An 18,912-nucleotide genomic window follows, 5' to 3' on the forward strand; every position below is an offset into this window, starting at 1 on the left:
CGCGCCGCAGCGCCGCCGCCTGGCCGGGGGTGGGATGGCCGTGAGCGAGGGGGGCGGACGGGGTGAGCCCGGGAGGTGGGGCGGGGACCCGGTGCGCACAGCGGGAGCGGGGTGCGAGCCCGGGAAGACCGCAGCGGGGGTAAGTGGGGGAGGCATTGACAACGGTCCAACTTTGAGGATGTTTCATAATGTGTGTGCTCGCTTCGGCAGCGCATGTACTAAAACTAGAGTGTTTCATCATGTGATCCAGAGTTCCCTAAATGTTACCTTATAAACCAGGCCTGGCTCTGCGGGTCGCCCGCCGCCCGCACTCGGACACGCTGCTCAGCGTGTTTGTCGCGGGGACCGCGTGTCCGCGGCGAGGCTGCCGCATTGGCGCCAGGCTGCGCCTCGGGGACTCGCAGTCATGGAGAGGGACACGGGGAAACTTGGGGCTATGCCTCCCAGAGGAAACGCATGAGTCAGCCCGTGAGTCACCAGCTATTGGCCTTCACAGTACTATAATAAATGTGTGACAACCAACCCACTTCTCATTGAGAATTGGCATGAGCCCTCAGCTGACCTTTCCCACGTTCTAATTTGGAAGCAGGGTGGAAGGCTTTATCTAGTACTGCCACAAATCTTTGGCCACTATGCTACAAACATAAGGACATCTAGTACCATGGATAGACATCTACAACGTGTACAGTAAGAAGCGAACCCTGTAATAATTATGATTGTAAATTATGATAATCTATACTAATAAAAGGGTAATATGCTAATTAGACCAGACATACCTTCTGAACATCCTTCTGGACAAAGCTATGGTGGTGGGAGCCGAGGCAGAGGCGGTTAGGGGCCATCAGGCAGGCAGGGGTCCCAGATTGGAGAGGGTGAGGGTGCAGGCTGGGCTGAGGGACACCCCCGCCCCTGCATGAATTTCATGCACCAGGCCTCTTGTCATTACAATAATTATAAATTCCCTTCGGTCCTGTGTCTACATTCTACGCTCTTGTTTTATTACAAAGCTAAATTTGGCTAATCCTCCAGGCTAAAACTCATCTGCATGCAAGTATCAGAAACAACACCCTGGCCACAATCAAAGATTTCCTGAATATGCTTTTAAATATATTTTTATTTCAGAAGAGAAGAGAAACATCAATGTCTAGAAGGAATCGATTGACTGACCCCTCCATGTTGGACGAAGCCCACCCGCAACCAAGGCACGTGCCCTTGCCCAGAATCAAACCTGGGACTCTCTGGTCCGCAGGCCAATGCTCTACCCACTGAGCAAAACCGGCTAGAGCAAAGGTCTCCTAAATACCTGACACCTGGCCTCAGTGCCCACGGCAGAGCGATTACACCAGTATCCCTAGCTGCATTCCAAGCACATTCTTGGATGGTATCCAAGGTGTCGCACCTCAGAGAGAAGTGCAGAACAGCCCAGCCCTCACAGTAGGGATTCTCTGCCCGTCTTAGCTTGGAGTCACAGCAAGGGATGTAAGGGCTGCCCTGGCGGGGCCATGGCCCAGGAGAGGGGCATACTGTGTTCACCAGTGGAGCAGCTGTCTTTGTGTGGCCTCCATAGACCAGGAATTAGCCATCTAGGTTTGCTGACTGAAGTATTTAGTCCTGCCCTGCTGGTGTGGTCAGTAGTTGAACATTGACCTATGAACCAGGAGGTCCCAGTTTGATTCCCAGTCAAGGCACATGCCCAGGTTGCAGGCTCGATCCCCAATAGGGGGCGTGCAGGAAGCAGCCAATGATTCTCTCATAGTTGATGTTTCTTTCCCTTCCTCTCTGAAATCAATAAAAATACGTTTTAAAAAAACAAACTCTTCTGTAAATCTACTCAAGAAAAACTTAAAATTCTCAAATTGCATTTCCTAGAAATAACTCTCAATCACAAGGGCAAGTTAGTTCCACAAAAGTGAAGCTACTACGATGCCCACCGTCTGGGATTTCAGTAAAACGCTTAAATTCAAAGAATGTACCTTTTCAAATGTAAGATGCAATTAGGCCCAGGCTCTAGTCTAAATTTATCCAAGATACTTCCTTTAAATCTCTAAGTTTCAATGTTAACCAAGAAAGCAAAAGCCTCAAAACAGCTTTTTGTGTATGCCACTGACTGCCAGGAAACTAACTCTTGGGGAACTTTATAAAAAGAGCAGCTGTTGTTTCAGACCATGTCAGAGAGAAGATGCTCTTACAGGAAAGGGCAGGTAGGGAGGAGGAAAGGGTTAGCAGAGAAGTGCGAAGGTCAGTGTGCAAACCTGGGAGCCATTCCAGATTCCCCTCCAAGTCTCCATCAGGTCTTTCCCTGCTGGGTTCACAGCTCAATCTACATCCAACATAACAGGATTCCAGGGCAACATGACTGCTCTTCCAAAGAGACACACAGCCTCTGTTTACAAACTAGAGTATAAACCTTTATTTCATAACATTGTCACAGTTCACTTCCTGGTAAGACAGGTACTGAGGACACAGTTTAAAATTCTGGGAAAGCAGAAGCCGGGTGTCTTCCAGGCAGGAGTGAAGACGTGGTCACGCCAGGCCGATGCGTTCCTGGGGCCTCCAGGCAGCGAGGACCAGATGCACCAGTGTCGTCCAATCCGTTTTACTTAGAGCCACCTCCTTTTTTGGGGCCATTAGTCCTCATTTCATGCCAAATTTTCACTAGAGGCTCCCTGTTCTTCCAAATGAGTTCATGACCGTAAGTAATGTACCATCTGGGAAAAAGAAAAACAAAGCAGGCCCACACTCAAACAGTATGACACACACATGGTAAGTACCATGATGACATTTAAAAAATTAATGCCGCCACAATTTACTATCTAGCTTATTAAAATAGCTGATTAATTTATCTGAAATACATCCATAATTTACCTTTTTTAAAAACTTATTTATTTTAAAATATATTTTATTGATTTTTTACAGAGAAGGGAGAGAGACAGAGAGAAACATCGATGAGAGAGTCATTGATCAGCTGTCTCTTGCACGCCCCCTACTGTGGATGTGCCAGCAACCAAGGTACATGCCCTTGACCGGAATCAAACTTGGGACCCTTCAATCCAAAGGCTGATGCTCTATCCACTGAGCCAAACTGGTTTCGGCCATAATTTACCTTTAATATCTGGAGTACATAAAGGGTCGAAGTAGGGTGGGACCACATGAGACTGAACTGAAAAGTGAAGTACTTCACACACACTACTCTGGATTCACCACAGCCCTGCAAGTTAAGCATCTCTTGTTACAGAAACGAGGAAGCCAAGTCCGAGATAAGGTAATCTGCTCAAGGGGCTAACAGCTTCTAAATGGCCCATCAGGGACTCACCAACAAGTCAGACCAATTCTAACCCTGGTGAGAAAATTCAGAAGTAGAGTTTACTTACTAATGATGGCCGGTTTAAATGCTTCTAGTCATAGTCCTCCTGGCTAAGCAAAGGGTCGTTTGCTGATCCAAATTCTACCCATCTTTCACAGTACAGTTCTAATCCCCATTCTCCTGTTAAAAAATGCCTAAAAGCAGCCTGAGCTAAGGAAGATGAAGCACTGAGAAGTTCAGTGACTTAACTAGCACAACTAGAAATCACCAGAACAGACCAGAACCCAAATCTGACTCTGAAACCTGTGCTCTAACCACTGCACCCCAGGGAGCACAGAGGAGGGGCAAAGGACAAGGGCCTGCTCTTGAGAAGCTGAGAGGTCCAGGCACTGCACGACCAGGTGCTCAACCCAGGGCAGCGCAGGCTGCAGTGCGACTCGGGGGCATCTGACTCTCCTGGGCGGGGGAGGCTGGGCGGGGGAGGTCCTGGAGGAGGTGGGATTGATTTGAAATGGCTGTTAATGAAAATGTTTATGACTGAAACCTTTATTTTTGCCCTGGCTACCCCAGATTTCTTGTCCCCCAAGGGAAAGACCAGATTTTGTTGATTTCTGCATCTCTCAGACACCTGACTGAAAAAAATGCACTATCTGCATTACATGAGGATCAGAAGAGCAGTTTAAGGTTTTAACATTTTTAAAATTCCCGAGTATTTTTTTTAGTTATAAGTGCTTTGTACCTAAATCTTAATGTCAATAAAAATAATTAAAATCTGATAAAAGCACAGTCACCATTAAAATTTTGAAAAATTAAGAAAACCAGTCAACTCACAGAAAGAAATTTATAAAAACGTGCAGCCCTGGGCCAGTGCGGCCTGATGTGCAATCTGGAACTCTAGCTGTGCAATGGCTTTGTGCCCTAGAAGGAGTGCCCTTCTTCAGCAGCTTCCTTTCTGCGAAAAAGGAACACCTCCCAGGGTTTAAGAGTATTAGACACGTCAGGCCTCAGCTTAGGCGTACCACACACGTCCAGTCTGTCAGCTTCTATTGCAGCAGTACAAGGGGAAGCCCATAAAATGCGGAGGGACATAAAGTCAAGGAAAAGTGCCGGATATAATGGAACCTTTACTGTTAGCACAGACTTTAAATCTAAATATGTTCTGGATATGACTGAGATCGAGTAAATAAAAGAAGTTGAAGTTAGAAACAGCAAAGAAAACAAATTCCTCCTGGACTTAAAATGTATCTGATCCAATTATTTTCAGAATGGGAAAAGGTCACCTAATTCTAGTTCAGAAGAATAAAACTTGCTGGGGATAAGATCCTTTAAGTACACATGGAAGGATTCAGATAAATTTAGAGTTCATAAAACAGAACCCTTCTTCATAAGTCTTCGTTTCTCATGCTATAATATCAGGTCAGTTTCTACTATTTATAATGTGCTGATGTTAAAGCTAGAACTCACATATGCTATTCTTTAATCACTAAAAATTAAAAATGGCATAATGGCATTTAATTCTACCGCCTACTTGGCAAAACTGCTCCACTGAGAATAGATTCTTCTTTTCTTTTTTTTAAAAAAACTTCAGTTTTTCCCATTGTCATGAAACAAAGTAAAAACCAAGTAAGGGCAAAAGGCAGCATTTATACAAGAAAAGATAGGCCCTCAGGGGACCCAGCACATCGGACGGACGATAACTGCTAAAGGGCCTCTCCCGGTCAGGTGGCTCCGGGAGTCCCGAGGAAGTTCTGGACGAAGACGCCAGGCAGAGAGAGCACAGGTGGGAGATCTGTGACCACAACGCAGTTACTCTCCAGTGTGACCGGGCGGGAGGGGCTCTGGACCCGAGATGAAATCTCTGCTCGGCTACTTCAGAGCAGTTTGACATTTCTAATTTAAAGGCAAGAATTCAGTCAATATAAAAATACCACCACTGCCCTGACCGGTTTGGCTCAGTGGATAGAGCATCGGCCTGCAGACTGAAGGGTCCTAAATTGGATTCCGGTCAAGGGCATGTGCCTTGGTTGCGGGCACATCCCCAGTAGGGGGTGTGCAGGAGGCAGCTGATTGGCGTTTCTCTCTCATCGATGTTTCTAACTCTATCTCTCTCTCTTCCTCTCTGTAAAAAAAAAAAAAAAAAAAGACACTTCTTAAAAAAAATACCACCACTGTCCCCACAATACTCACTGCTCCAAATCTTCCTGTAGCAACTGAGCCCATTCACATAAGACAGAGGTAGTAGTAGTGTAACATGAGGTGGCTAGTGCAGTGGCTGCCATGTAACAGATGCCCAGTAGTGGTCACCACGGGCCTATCACGCAGCACGCACGCATGCACACAAGCACACTGCAGGCAAAGCAATGGCTCTGCCCCTCTGTCTGCCTAGCACCTGTGAGACGGAGGTCAGGGTGGGTTTGGGCAGGGGGAGAGGAGGCCTGAGAGTGGGGAAAGGAGGGGACAGCCCAGACTGGGAGCTGGGGAACAGTCTCCAAAAGAGGCTGGGAATCATGACAGGCCAGGACTGGGGTGGCCTGAGGTTAAGGGCAGGGTAAAGTGACTGAGGCAGGGGCAGGGCTGAATTCTCATGTCCCACCTCACACGTGAAACTGGGCAAGGCCAAAGCAAACCATGCTGAGGATTCCTCACCCTCCCATGCCCACCTCACTCTGTCTTCTTTAAAAGAAAATGACCGGAAAGGCAGTGCAGCAATCAATCACACTCAAAACTTACATTCCAAAGAGAGCACCCCCAAGATGTGCTGCATGATCAAAAAATTTCCATCCCAGGATCATTCCTGCCGTATCCATGGCAATAATGGCTTTTAGGGCCTGCAAGCAGCAAAGAAAGCACATAACTGGTACAACTTTGCTTCCTTCAGCATTGACATTTCTAATTTAAGGGCGAGAATTCAGTCAATATTAAAATACAACCCCCGTCCCCAACCTCCCTTCACGAAAATACTCACGTTCCCTGCGGTGAAGGTGAACATCGGGAGAAAGATAATGGCGAGCCTCCCGTCTGGGATCTTAGTGCAGACGGCGGCGAGGACCGTCATGATTGCGCCCGACTGCAAACGAACAACCGGTGAAACTCAGCATGCAATGCTCAGTGACCTCAACTTCTAGAGTAGAAATACTCTTCCAGAAAGTTAACAAGCCCCAAGTTTCTAGGTGAGGACAAAGCTCAAAAGCTTCCAGTTACTGCCTGGCCGGTGGCCCAGTAGGCTGCAGTATTGGCCCAGATACCAAAAGGTTGTGGGTTCGTTCAAGCCTGTGGGAGGCAACTAACTGATGTTTCTCTCTTACACTGATGTTTCTGTTTCTCTCTCTCTCCTCCCCCCCAAAAAATCAATAAAACAGCCCTGGCCAGTTTGGCTCAGTGGATGGAGCATTGGCCTGCAGACTAAAGGGTTCCAGGTTCAATTCCAGTCAAGGGCACATTCCTGGGTTGCAGGTTCGATTCCCAGTGGAGCATAGCCAATCTGTTACTCTCTCATCATTAATGTTTCCATCTTTCTCCCTTCCTTTCTAAAATCAATAAAAATTTATTTTATTTTTTTTAAAAAAAAAAATCAATAAAGCCGGAACCGGTTTGGCTCAGTGGATAGAGCGTCAGCTTGGGGACTGAAGGGTCCCGGGTTCGATTCCGGTCAAGGGCATGTACCTTGGCTGTGGACATATCCCCAGTAGGGGGTGTGCAAGAGGCAGCTGATTGATGACTCTCATCGATGTTTCTAGCTCTCTCTCTCTCTCTCTCCCTTCCTCTCTGTACAAAATCAATAAAATATATATTTTAAAAAAAATCAATAAAATATATCCTCGGGTAAGGATAAAAAAGCTTTCAGTTACTACTGTACAAAATATTGGGCAAAGGGGTTAAAAAATGGGCAAATGATCTGAATAGACATTTTCTCAAAGAAGACATATAAATCATCAACAGGTACATGAAAAGGTGCTCAACATCATGGATCATCAAAACCAAAATCAGATATCACCTCACATCTGTTAGAATCTACACTAATAAAAGAAACATGCAAATTAACCATCACTCTGCTAGCCCACCATCCAATCAGGAGGGAATATGCAAATTAGAAGGACAAAATGTCATCCACAGGATGCTCCAGATATGGAGTGGCTGGCGGGCAGGACACCTGCTATGAAGGGGGGGGTGGGGGTGGGGGTGGTGGCGAAGGGATCTAGAGGAATAGCACTCCAGCCACAGCGAAAGCAAAGACGAAGATAGCAGACTCCAGCTGGAGTCTGTATCAAAGGTGAAGACGGCAGACACCAGCCTGAGCCTGCAGCGAAGCCAAAGGTGGCAGACTCCAACTGGAGTCTGCAGGGAAGATGAAGATGGCAGACTCTAGCCAGAGTCTGCAGCAAAGACGAAGAAGGCAGACTTTGGCCAGAGGGAAGGCCTGGGTCCAGGATGCCAGAAGAAAACCGGTGCTGGAAGCCAAGGAAAGGAAGGCCTCTAGTGCCTATCACAAAAGGTCATGAAATAACAAGTGTTGGCAAGAATGTGGAGAAAAGGGAACCCTTGTGCACTGTTGATAGGAATGTAAATTGGTGCAGCTAATTTATTTCACTTAGCATAATATTCTCTAGGTCCATCCATGTTGCTGTAAGTGGCAAGATTTCATTGTTTCTAATGGTTAATACACCACTGTATATATGTGTGTGTGCGCGTGTGTATACACACACACACACATATATACAGTGGTGTGTATATGTAATGAATAAAGATGTAGCGCATATATATATGCGCTACATCTTTATTCATTCATCTCTTGATAGCCACCTAGGTTGATTTCCCATCTTGTTGACTACTCTTGATATGAATTCTATTCCAGTAAGCATACATAAATGATCAATAGTTAAAATTTATAGCCTCAAATTTACAAGGCTTTAGAAATGTATAAATTCTAAATTAGATATAGATTAGTTAACAGTTAATAGGAATAATTGTTTCAATGTTAACTTCCTGGCTTTGATAACTGTGTGGTCCTTCTGTAGTTAACAGTAGGGTGAAGGCCATATAGGAACTCCCTGTACTAATTGTGCCACTTTTTGTAATTCTAAAATTATTTCAAAATGAAGTTAAAAACTTCTGTAAAATTAAAATATTTTAAATTAGAAATACTTACTGCTCCAAGTGATGGTCCATATCTTCCTGTAGCGACTTTACACACGTAACTGACAAAGGTGGAAATAACACCTGAGAAATAGTCACATTTCAGTCAGTTTGGTGAGGTATCACAATGGTTCCCATTTCTGATCACCACCCACAGAGACGGACAGTGCCTGGGACCCAGCTGGGTCACTACGAGGTGCAGGCATGGACACCATCCGGTCTCACTCCAGGTATTTACAGGAAACGAAAAGCCAGACTGACAGCACAGCTTTCTAAGTAAGAGTCATTTACTTGACCTCTCAGTCACCTTTTTCTTCAGCTATATCGTGAAGACAAGAGACTAATTCCAAACTCATCAACTGTCTGGGAATCCTCTGGGCTGCATTCCAAATACTAAATTAGAACCCTCAGTGGGACCGAGGAATCCTTGTTTACCCAGCTCAGCCACCGATTCTGCTGCAGATTTAGATTAGATGGTCTTTTACAGATCCCTTTGCCTCAACATCATCTGAGTGTGGCTCATTTATAAAAACAACTTCCTACAGAGCAGGTATTAATGGCATTAAAAACTCTTGGACCTACAATACAACTAATGCCTGGGGAAAAACTACTCCCTTATCTTACCCAGAGAATCCACTCAGCTTCTAGTTCTGAGGGACTAAATGAACTTGAGTATTTAATAACATTGATTAAGTACTCATTCTGGGCCTTGTGGTTGATGCTTCTAATTTAATCCTTTCTATATATCATTATCCTCAGAGAGGTATAGTCTTTTCTGTAACATCACACAGCTGGTGGCAGAAAAAGTATCTAAACCTAGGGCTTCCATCTCTAAGTTCACTACAGAATAATTATCAGATATCCTCCTTTAAATGAAGGGACCTAAAAAATGGATTTTTATACTTTATGGTTTTAATTAAGTACATTTTACAAAGAGAGATGAACAAAATTTAACGAATCAATTGCCAAGTTAGCAACATCTAGGAACCTGAAATCCTAACCACTTCCTGAAATAAGGAAATGATGCTACTGCCAGGACCACAGCTAAAGTGGGTCCTGCTAGCATGTTCGCTTGCAAGAATAAACTCCTTACAATCTTACTGAATAGCTCTGGAAAAAGCGTTCTGGAGGCTGAACACACTGTGGGGATGAGCTTAAGGTCACTAAATGTTCAGATGACTGCGACAGCAGGGAGGTCTGGGAACTATTTATCCGTAAAATACAGAACCAAGCCCAGCCGGACTGACTGTGGATGAAATATATTTTAAATAAAATAAACCAAGACCTAGTGACATAAAAAGGACATGTTTAAGTTTCACACAAAACTTTAATTACTGAGTAATTTAAAACTAAACAGTAGCTAAATAATTCACATTAAGAGGAAATCTGCTGCAAAAGTGAAGCAGCAGCCCCACCAGTCTGTGGTCGTCTTCTGTGCGCGCAACCTGAGAAACAAACGCATACTGAGCACTTCCTGTACGTAAAACACGGCTATACTCATTCCCGGTGTCCCTTCTCCTGGTGAGTGGGTGTCTGCACTCTGAAAAGCCCAAGAATAAAGCTTGTTACCTGCAGATAAGTACACGGCCATGAACTGCTCCTGGCCCAGGATGTTCACGATGCTGGAGGAGAAGCTCCACAGCACATACATGTTTGCTGCCATGTGAAACAAGGAGAAGTGGCTGAATGTGGACAGCAGCATCGGAGCGCAAAGGACCTCTAGGAGAGAAAGAAAAACACAGACTGGTAACTGTGGAACATACCACCAGTAAAAACAGTCTATTTTAGATTTTTTCATTATTATTGTGAAATGAAACATGGGAAACAAAGAGAGCCAGTTAAAAGATTAAATAAGCCCTAGCCGGTTTGGCTCAGTGCTTGGAACATCAGCCCAAGGACTGAAGAGTCCCAGGTTTGATTCTGATAATCCCCAGCCCTGGTCTGGATGTGTGGGAGGCAACCAATCGATGTGTTCCTCTCACATCAATGTGCCTCTCACCCCCCCCCCCCATACCCCATCTCTAAAAATTATCAATGGAAAAATATTCTCAGGTGAGGATTAACAAAAATGTTAAACAAATTGCCCTGGCTGGTGTAATTCAGTTGGTTGAGCATCGTCCCATTCACCAAAAGGTAATTGGTTTGATTCCCAGTCAGGGCACATGCCCGGGGTGCAGGCTCGATCCCTGGTGAGGAAGCTGATCAATGTTCTGCTCTCATATTGATGTATCTCTTTCTTCCTCTCCCTTCTTCTCTTGAAAACCAATTAAAACAGAAGGAGAGCCGAAACCGGTTTGGCTCAATGGATAGAGCGTCGGCTTGGGGACTGAAGGGTCCCGGGTTCGATTCCGGTCAAGGGCATGTACCTTGGTTGCGGGCATATCCCCAGTAGGGGGTGTGCAAGAGGCAGCTGATCGATGACTCTCTCTCATCGATGTTTCTAACTCTCTATCTCTTCCTTCCTCTCTGTACAAAATCAATAAAAAAAAATATATATTTTTTTTAAAAGAAAAGGCTATAGGAATTTAAAACAAAACAAAACAAAACAAAAAACAGGAGACATAGAAACATCAACGATAGATTGACTGCATCCTGCATGCCCCTATTGGGGACTGAGTCCACAACCTGGATCTCGACCAGGAATCGAACTGTGACTTCCTGGTTCATATGTTGACGCTCAACTACTGAGCTACACGGGCCAAGCTAAAGTAAGCAACCAATAACAATTTTCAATTCAATGAAAGTAACATCATCATGGTGTAAGTTGGTTAGAAGAATGAATTAGTAAATAACAGTCTCTCAAAGAGTAGTAAACAATGATGATTCTCATCACTAATGTTTTTCTCTCTTACTCCCTCTCCCTTCCTCTCTGAAATCAATAAAAATATATTTAAAAAGAGTAAACATGTAGTGATCATTGAATTTTAAGTTACTAAGTAATATTTAGATATCTATTATGTGCAAGGCACATTGTGGGTACCCAGGACAGAGCAGTAAGAAAGTGGGGTCCCTGTTCTGAAAGAGCTTATAGGCTATCCTCTGATTTTGTTTATAACTGTTAATAAGAACTCATTCTTTTTACAACATTCAGTTAACATAAAACATATTTCTTTCATATTTCCTCTACCTCAAAATAAAATCACATAAGTCAGACTTACTTGAGGCTGGATTGGATGTGAAATATCTGATCATTCCCCGCTGTAGAGAAGGTACTCTCCATAAACAGAATACAAAAACATTTGCAGCTATGATACCTACAAAATAAATATTTATAACTTAGAATAGTTAAAAATAAAAACAAAGCAACTCTGCTTAAAAGTCTACCACAATTATATAAAAGTCTCACACACTTGGGGAGAAAAAGTGAGCTGAGGATTTTAAGTATCAAAACTGTCACATACCCTGGCCGGTTTGGCTCAGTGGAAAGAGTGTCGGCCTGCGGACTGAAAGTCCCAGGTTTGATTCTGGTCAAGGGCATATACCTTGGTTGTGGGTACATCCCCAGTAGGGGGTGTGCAAGAGGTAACTGTCGATGTTTCTCTCTCATCAATGTTTCTAGCTTTCTATCCCTCTCTCTTCCTCTCCGTAAAAACTCAATTAAAAATAAATAAATATATTTATTATATATATATAAAATATATATATTAAATATATATATAAACTGTCACGTGATGGTAAAGTCAGAGAATTCCTGAAAAATTGCAAATGCTCTAGGAGCTAACTTCTCTCACTCAGATCCATAGTTTACTTCTTCTGAACAGTCTACTCTTCTAAATCAATAATTAGATCTATAATTATTGTTTGGTAATGGCTAACCCAAAAACAGAAATAATGTAGACTAGGTCCTTTAGCCAAAAGGAGAAAAGCTATAAAACATCACGTCTTTTTCTACAGGGAACAGTATGCTCTTTGAACTTAGGGATAGCTTATGAAACGTCTATGAATTATCTATGTAGATGAAGATCCACGTGTTTGAGAAAAATACATTGGCTAAGAATTCAGGAATAATGTGGAAAATTTATGCAATTGCTTTAAAAATGTTTATATTTAGGCCTTGGGTGATTTTCATATTTCTGCAAGAACTGATGTTACCAGAACTACCACTCAACTGAGTTGGTTTATTTAATGACAGAATTAACTATATAGTTACAAAATTATTATTGAGGCTGGATTGGATGTGAAAACTATAAACTTTGCCTGGCTGGGTTGCTCAGTGGTTAAGAATCAACCTATGAACCAGGAAGTCATTCAGGGCACATGCCCAGGTTGCAGGCTTGATCCTTAGTGTGGAGCATGCAGGAGGCAGCCAATTGACGATTCTCTCTTACCACTGATGTTTCTATCTCTCTCTCCCTCTACTTTCCTCTATAAAAATCAATAAAAACATATTTTTTAAAAACTACAAACTTTAAAACTACATTAATTTTACCATTGCTCTTTGCACATAATAGGCAGCCATCTAATTGAACTAAAGAAACTGAAACATTTATTCATTCCTCAATCTCTTTCAGCAACAGGCAATTAGCCCTTTCAACATCTACAATCATAATTAGGACTGATTCCAACATTCTGGTAAAAGGATTTCATTTAGAAGATATTCACTGCACAGACCCTGCTAGCGGCTACATCTTGGAGTTACCGCTGGCTTCCATATTTGCTCACTCTGTAAAGCTCCAGCTACCCCCTGGCATTCTTAGTCTCTCCAGTGTTTGCTCTCCTACTTGAGAGTTATGTATGGAAGAAAACTCCCACTTTCCTAGATTCTAAAATATTTTCCATTTAATATCTGAAATCAGAATGTATCTTACAATTGGTGGAATGTCCTGGTGAACTGGAAGCATTTTTTCTTTCTCCTAAGTAAATTAAATGGTGTTCGCTGGTACTCCATCTCACTGACTTTATTCCATCAATTTTATTACACTCTTACTAGTGGGGACTGTGGCAGCTGTTATACCATTTTTGGAAACTAACTGGAACTCTTTCAAAGATGGTGAGAGAGACAGTATTTATGAAAGAATGAGAAAATGGACTCATAGCAAGTAAGTATGAGCACTGTGTACTAGTATGTGCATCTCCTAATGAGGCGCCTGGAACTCTGGGAAAGGCAGGTGAGCAGAACCTCCTCAGATGGGAGGAGAGACCTCAGGAGGCTATCCTAAAAGAAGTGAGCAGTGATTACTGTGGTACCTGGGGTTCTTTAGTTTCTTTGGGGTGAGGTAAATACCCAGAGAACACTCTTAGGTCTATGTCATTGTACACAGTGATTTGGTATCTCAGGGAAAAGAAGACCGAGAATAGTTTTGCCTAGGTTTCCACCATCAGAAAGATAATCAGTCAGAGCTTTGCAATTTGCTCCAATTGTGATTCTATGCAAAGAGAGCAAGATTGGGCCCCTGATCCTGCCTGCCCACTCTGCCAGTTCCACAAACTGCTTCAGGTTCCTCCCAGAAACCAGTGACAGCATACAAGTTTGAAAATCAGAATCACCACAACACTGTAGGGAAGTAGAGAGCATCTCTGGCTGTAGAGACTACAACTGGGGAAAAGACTTGAAAAAGGGGAAAAATAAACCACATATATCAAGATCAACAACTGTCAAAGAATTAACATTGCCAAGTTTTCAACCCAAATACTAGAAACCTTTCTGGTAAATTATGACAGAACTAGAGGCCGGTGCACACATTCATACGGGGGTGTGGGCTCATCCCTCAGCTCAGCCTGCACCCTTTTGCAATCCTGGAGCCCTTGGGGGATGTCTGACTGATGGCTTAGGCCTGCTCTCCGCCTAAGCTGCAGTTGGACATCCATAGCACTGCCACGGAGGTGGGCCACTGTGCTCGCCAGCCTGGCTTGTGGCTGATGGTACTCCCCTGTGGGAGTGCACTGACCACCAGGGGGCAGCTCCTCCGTTGAGCATCTGCCCCCCAGTGGTCAGTGCATGTCATAGCGACCAGTCATTCGGCAGTTCAGTGGATTTGCCAATTACCCTTTATTATATAGGATATGGCCTTGGAACACACTGTAGTCCAAACCCCTCACACTTTATAGTCCAGAGGTCTATGATTAGACATCCCACTAGTAAACTACTGAACAAATATACCCAAATCATGTATATAAGCCACCATTATTCATTATACACACACTAACAAATTAAAAAGAAATAAGAAAAGTAGCAGGTATTTTCTCCCTTGCATATCCCATTTTGAAGGCCAATTATAGCTGAGAAAACTGTGGCTCTAAGAAGTACAAGCTTTCAGAGAGCCAAATTTACTGGCCAAACCAGAATTTCTAATCCAGAGCTCTTTCTAGTAGAGACGTGGGTAGCCAAGAGGATTTCTTCTGACCTTGGTCACTCTAACACTTCGGACACAAGACAAAGGTCTCCTCACCAGGGAAACAGCATAGGCTGTCCCCAGCAGCAGGCGAACAGAAAAAGATGTGTGGTAATCCTTGGCCTATGAAGCAGCAAAAAGGTATGGGTGAAGGAATCCAGTAGAACCGACTCTGCGCTAATTACACTAACCTGGGCAAGAGGTCTAACTGCTCAGCCTCAGTTCCCTCTTTTGTAAAATGGGGTTAATAAAGAACTGAATGATGACTAAATGAAAAAGGATGATTAAATACAGCAGTCACACAGTGACAGCCCAATAAATCAGCCGTCACCAACCTTTCGCACCTCACAGACTACAGGTGGTCCGTGGATCATCGCCTGGTGACTGCTGCAATAAATGAAAATATGTAGAAAGGAAATGGCCTTTACAGGTCTGAGTCCTACGTATGTCACTTAATAGCTTTGTGGCCTGTAGCCTTTTACCCACTTCACTTCAGTTTCCTCATTTATAAAATGAGGATAATATTCCTACACCTCATAAAGGTTGTAGTGAAGCTTAAATAAGATAGTACATGCACCTAGTATGCAAATGCTCAAAGTACAATTTCTTCCAGAATAAGAAAGAATATAAGAACATAGTTAAAAGAATAAAATGTCAATAAATGAGTACCTATCAATAATCACATTAAATGTAAATGGTTTAAAAACTCCAATCAAAAGACAGGAATTGCTCAAGTTTTCTGCTTATATCTCCACTTAGAAGGAGTGTTACCTACCTCCACTTGACTCAGTAACTTCATGGATAAGCTAAGAGCTATTGATTTGGGAAGGTTTCTGCTGCCTCAGTGCCTACCTTTACCAAAAGTGATGGGCTGGCCCTACTGGTTTGGCTCAATCGATAGAGCATTGGCCTGCAGACTGAAGGGTCCCAGGTTCAATTCTGGTCAAGGGCACGCGCCCAAGTTGTGGGCTCAATTCCCAGTAGGGGATGTGCAGGAGGCTGCCAATCAATGATTCTCTCTCATCACTGATGTTTCTATCTCTACCTGCCTCTCCCTTCTTCTCTGAAATTTATAAATATATATATTTTTAAAAAGTGAAGTACTGGATTACATCAGAGAGAATAATGAAGGACCTGCAAAGAAATCTCTCCTTCATAAGAATTGGCAAAAATTTTCAGAATCTACTTTTTCAGAACTCTGCAAACTAGCCGAGGACTTGCAATAGCCCAGTATTTAAGAAAAATGGCAGAATCCTGCTAAGAACAATGAGCTTGAAGCATTGTAACTTGCCTAGTCCCATCCCCCACTTTCTAGCTATAAGTTATCCTGGAAAACAATCCACTTTTCTAGTGCAGCCTGGCAACCAACAGACGTAACAGAGTGGACCTACAACTCTTTCAAAGCCTCATTCCTAAACAGTTGTTACCATCTGACCTATCTGGTAATAGTTAAGTCCCCACTCATTTGCAAGGCAACTGTCGATATGTGACCTGCCTGGGAACTCAAGTACAAAACCCCTTTTCCAAGAAGGTGTTTGTCAAATACAACTACAGGCAAATGTTTTAAATTTGAGGCTGCCTCAGGTGAAACGAACATTTGTGGCAAACAAGAGATTCAACAAAGCCACAATCTCTTCCTATTCTGTGTAACACTCAGAGAACATCTACACATCCAAGGAAAGAGAGCGGCACAGTGAATCTGTCACCCCATAAGTCCATCCTCAATCAAAACCAGGGCTGAGCTCACCACCCTTCGGATCAGAATAAGGAAAGCAATCAGAAGAGCTAAGCAAGGTTAGAACTGGTACCCCTGAAAAGAGACAAGACGTAGCTAAAGCACTAGTTTGTAAGCCATGAGAATCTTAGTATGTAGTTAATTTATTATTAAGCTTCACTAACAAATGTTGTGAAATTACAGTCACTACAACCAGAACAATTACTTCGCACAAGAGAAGGCTGAGGCCACACTGAACCTTTTCTCAGCCTTTAAAAGCCACTTAGATTATCTGACAAAAAGGGTTCAAGATCATTAGAAAGATTCGAAGCACTTTACACTCAACATTTGTCTCTCTACTGCTATGTTCTTCATGCCAAAGAACTGATTTGACTAAAGAAAAAGCAGGCTCAGCAAAAGAACTCGCATTTTTAATTATATACTGACTGCTTTGAATAAATTATTTATTGACATGAGAAAGTTTTTAAATTCTGATCCCAGGTTTCCTCAAAATTAAATGGCATAAAATCTTAATCATCTTCAAAGAATACAAGGTATCAATTAATTTTAAGATACTTTGAAAATATCAAAGAAATCAAAACTTTGCTATCCTAAGGGAGTTAATTTTGGATACTTTCAGAAAACAAGCATACCCACCCACACACACACACAAAAAAAACCCCCAAAATCCATTAATTCCATTAGAAAAAGATGTGCTGTTAGTTATCTTGAAGTCATTTTTATTAAGACCTCACTGACTACTTTATGACACTATATCTTTGAAAATCTCAACCCTTTAACTCAAGATCCCACTCAACATTCATTCACTCAACAGATTTTAACTGAGTGTCTTTGTGCAAGTAAAGTGCTAGGTGCTATAACCAAATGAAAAATCTCATTGATGTCCTTGAGGATGTTACATGTAAATTATGTAAGGCAGGTTCTGTTATAAGTTATTAAAAGGTGCAACGAGTTCAGAAAAATATATGCACTTCCTATAGGAAGTAATGTCTGAACCATAAGCTTGAAGACTAGATCAGGTACCAATGAGGACACAGAAAAACAAAAAGTTAAACACCTTTTCTCCACTTAGGTACAGAATATTTAAGAGAATCATTTGGTCTAATCATATTTGAGAAAAAAGCAATATTTTGCTATTTCCCTAGGAAGTTATTGTTTTCCTATGTGCACAATTCTTCAAGTACTTTCAAATGTGGCCCTGGCCAAGTAGCTCAATTGGTTAGAGCATTGACCCAATGCACCAAGTTTGCAGGTTCAAGCCCCAGTCAGGGCACATCAAGAATCAATCAACGAATGCATAAGTGGAACAACAAATGGATGTTTTTCTCTCTCTCTTCCTATCCCTCTCTCTAAAAATTAATGAAAAAAAATTTAAAAAAGGACTTTCAAATCCATTTCCCCAAATTTCTCAAATAACTAAGTTCATATAACAAGTCTCAAATAACAAGCATTATCCTGAAGAGTCGGAATTGTCTTTCTATAAAAATTTACAAAGAATAAAAATTATCATGACAACATGCATGGCATGCTTACATTTAAAGAGGATTTTGTAAATAGCATGGCACAGTAAAGAGAAAATCGCTTTTAGAATCAGACAGACCCAGGTTTTGAAACTCAGTTCTACTACTTACTAGCAGTGTCGAAAAGTTCCTTCTCTGAAAGCCAGTTTCCTTATCTGTAAAAAGGGAAATAACTAGCCTGTCAGCAACCTTGTGAGGTAGAGAGAGGAAGTGTATAAAGCATTCTGCATAAAAGTACTTAATCAATGTCCCCCTTTGTTTCTTTAATAGCGGAAGTAATAATTATTCATAGCCTATTTCACAAGCTGGGATTCTACAACAAAGACACATGAAAATTAAAAATAACTGACCCAGAGCATCATGTATACCTTTTTGCCGGACTATTCTTTACACTGTGATGTTAACCTAAAGGTACAGGACTCCCTATGTCTTCTAAACCATTGGTGAGCATGGTACGAAAGCCATTGACTGTGACATACTGTACCTTTTGGTTTGATTTCTCTTTCCTTGAATGGCTAAAACGTGTAAGCTAACACAAACCTGTCACAGTCCGCTGGCCATCACTTAGGTTATTCCACCACTTGTTAATCTAAAACAGAAGAAAAACTGCACATCACCATATGTTGAATCCTTTCAGGGTAGGCAAATGAAAAGCTAGGGAAAAAAAATGCTTTGTGCATATGAAAATCACTGGTGAACAACAAACATAATACACGTGGTAGAGAGGAAAGCACAAGTGCTTTATAAGCGACGGTCTATATCCTCTGCCCAGAGCTGCTGATTAGCTGTGTGGTCTATTAGTAGATTACTTCTAAACTTCAGTGTCCTGACTATAAAATAGAGATAGTAACGGATATGTACCGTAATAGCATTATTCTGAGAAATAGC

The 18,912-nt window shown here is 42.4% G+C and overlaps 1 protein-coding gene across 2 annotated transcripts in view; it reads right to left on the reverse strand.

Moving 5' to 3' along the window:
- Positions 1-2,386: 2,386 nt before the first annotated feature.
- Positions 2,387-18,912, reverse strand: part of PARL (presenilin associated rhomboid like) — a 28,398-nt gene continuing 11,872 nt past the window's right edge. Inside the window, exons 4-10 of one of the 2 annotated variants that reach the window (XM_036443688.2) lie at positions 18,565-18,613; positions 11,596-11,691; positions 10,007-10,156; positions 8,451-8,521; positions 6,270-6,371; positions 6,035-6,132; positions 2,387-2,708 (exon numbers count right to left, since the gene is read on the reverse strand). In XM_036443688.2, coding sequence (XP_036299581.1) covers positions 2,597-2,708; positions 6,035-6,132; positions 6,270-6,371; positions 8,451-8,521; positions 10,007-10,156; positions 11,596-11,691; positions 18,565-18,613 — 678 coding nt within the window. In that variant the 3' untranslated portion in view covers positions 2,387-2,596. The remainder of the gene's footprint in view (positions 2,709-6,034; positions 6,133-6,269; positions 6,372-8,450; positions 8,522-10,006; positions 10,157-11,595; positions 11,692-18,564; positions 18,614-18,912) is intronic. The other variant, XM_036443689.2, reaches the window with a different exon arrangement.

This window comes from Pipistrellus kuhlii, unplaced genomic scaffold (assembly GCF_014108245.1).
Source record: "Pipistrellus kuhlii isolate mPipKuh1 unplaced genomic scaffold, mPipKuh1.p scaffold_m20_p_2, whole genome shotgun sequence".
Taxonomy (NCBI): domain Eukaryota; kingdom Metazoa; phylum Chordata; class Mammalia; order Chiroptera; family Vespertilionidae; genus Pipistrellus; species Pipistrellus kuhlii.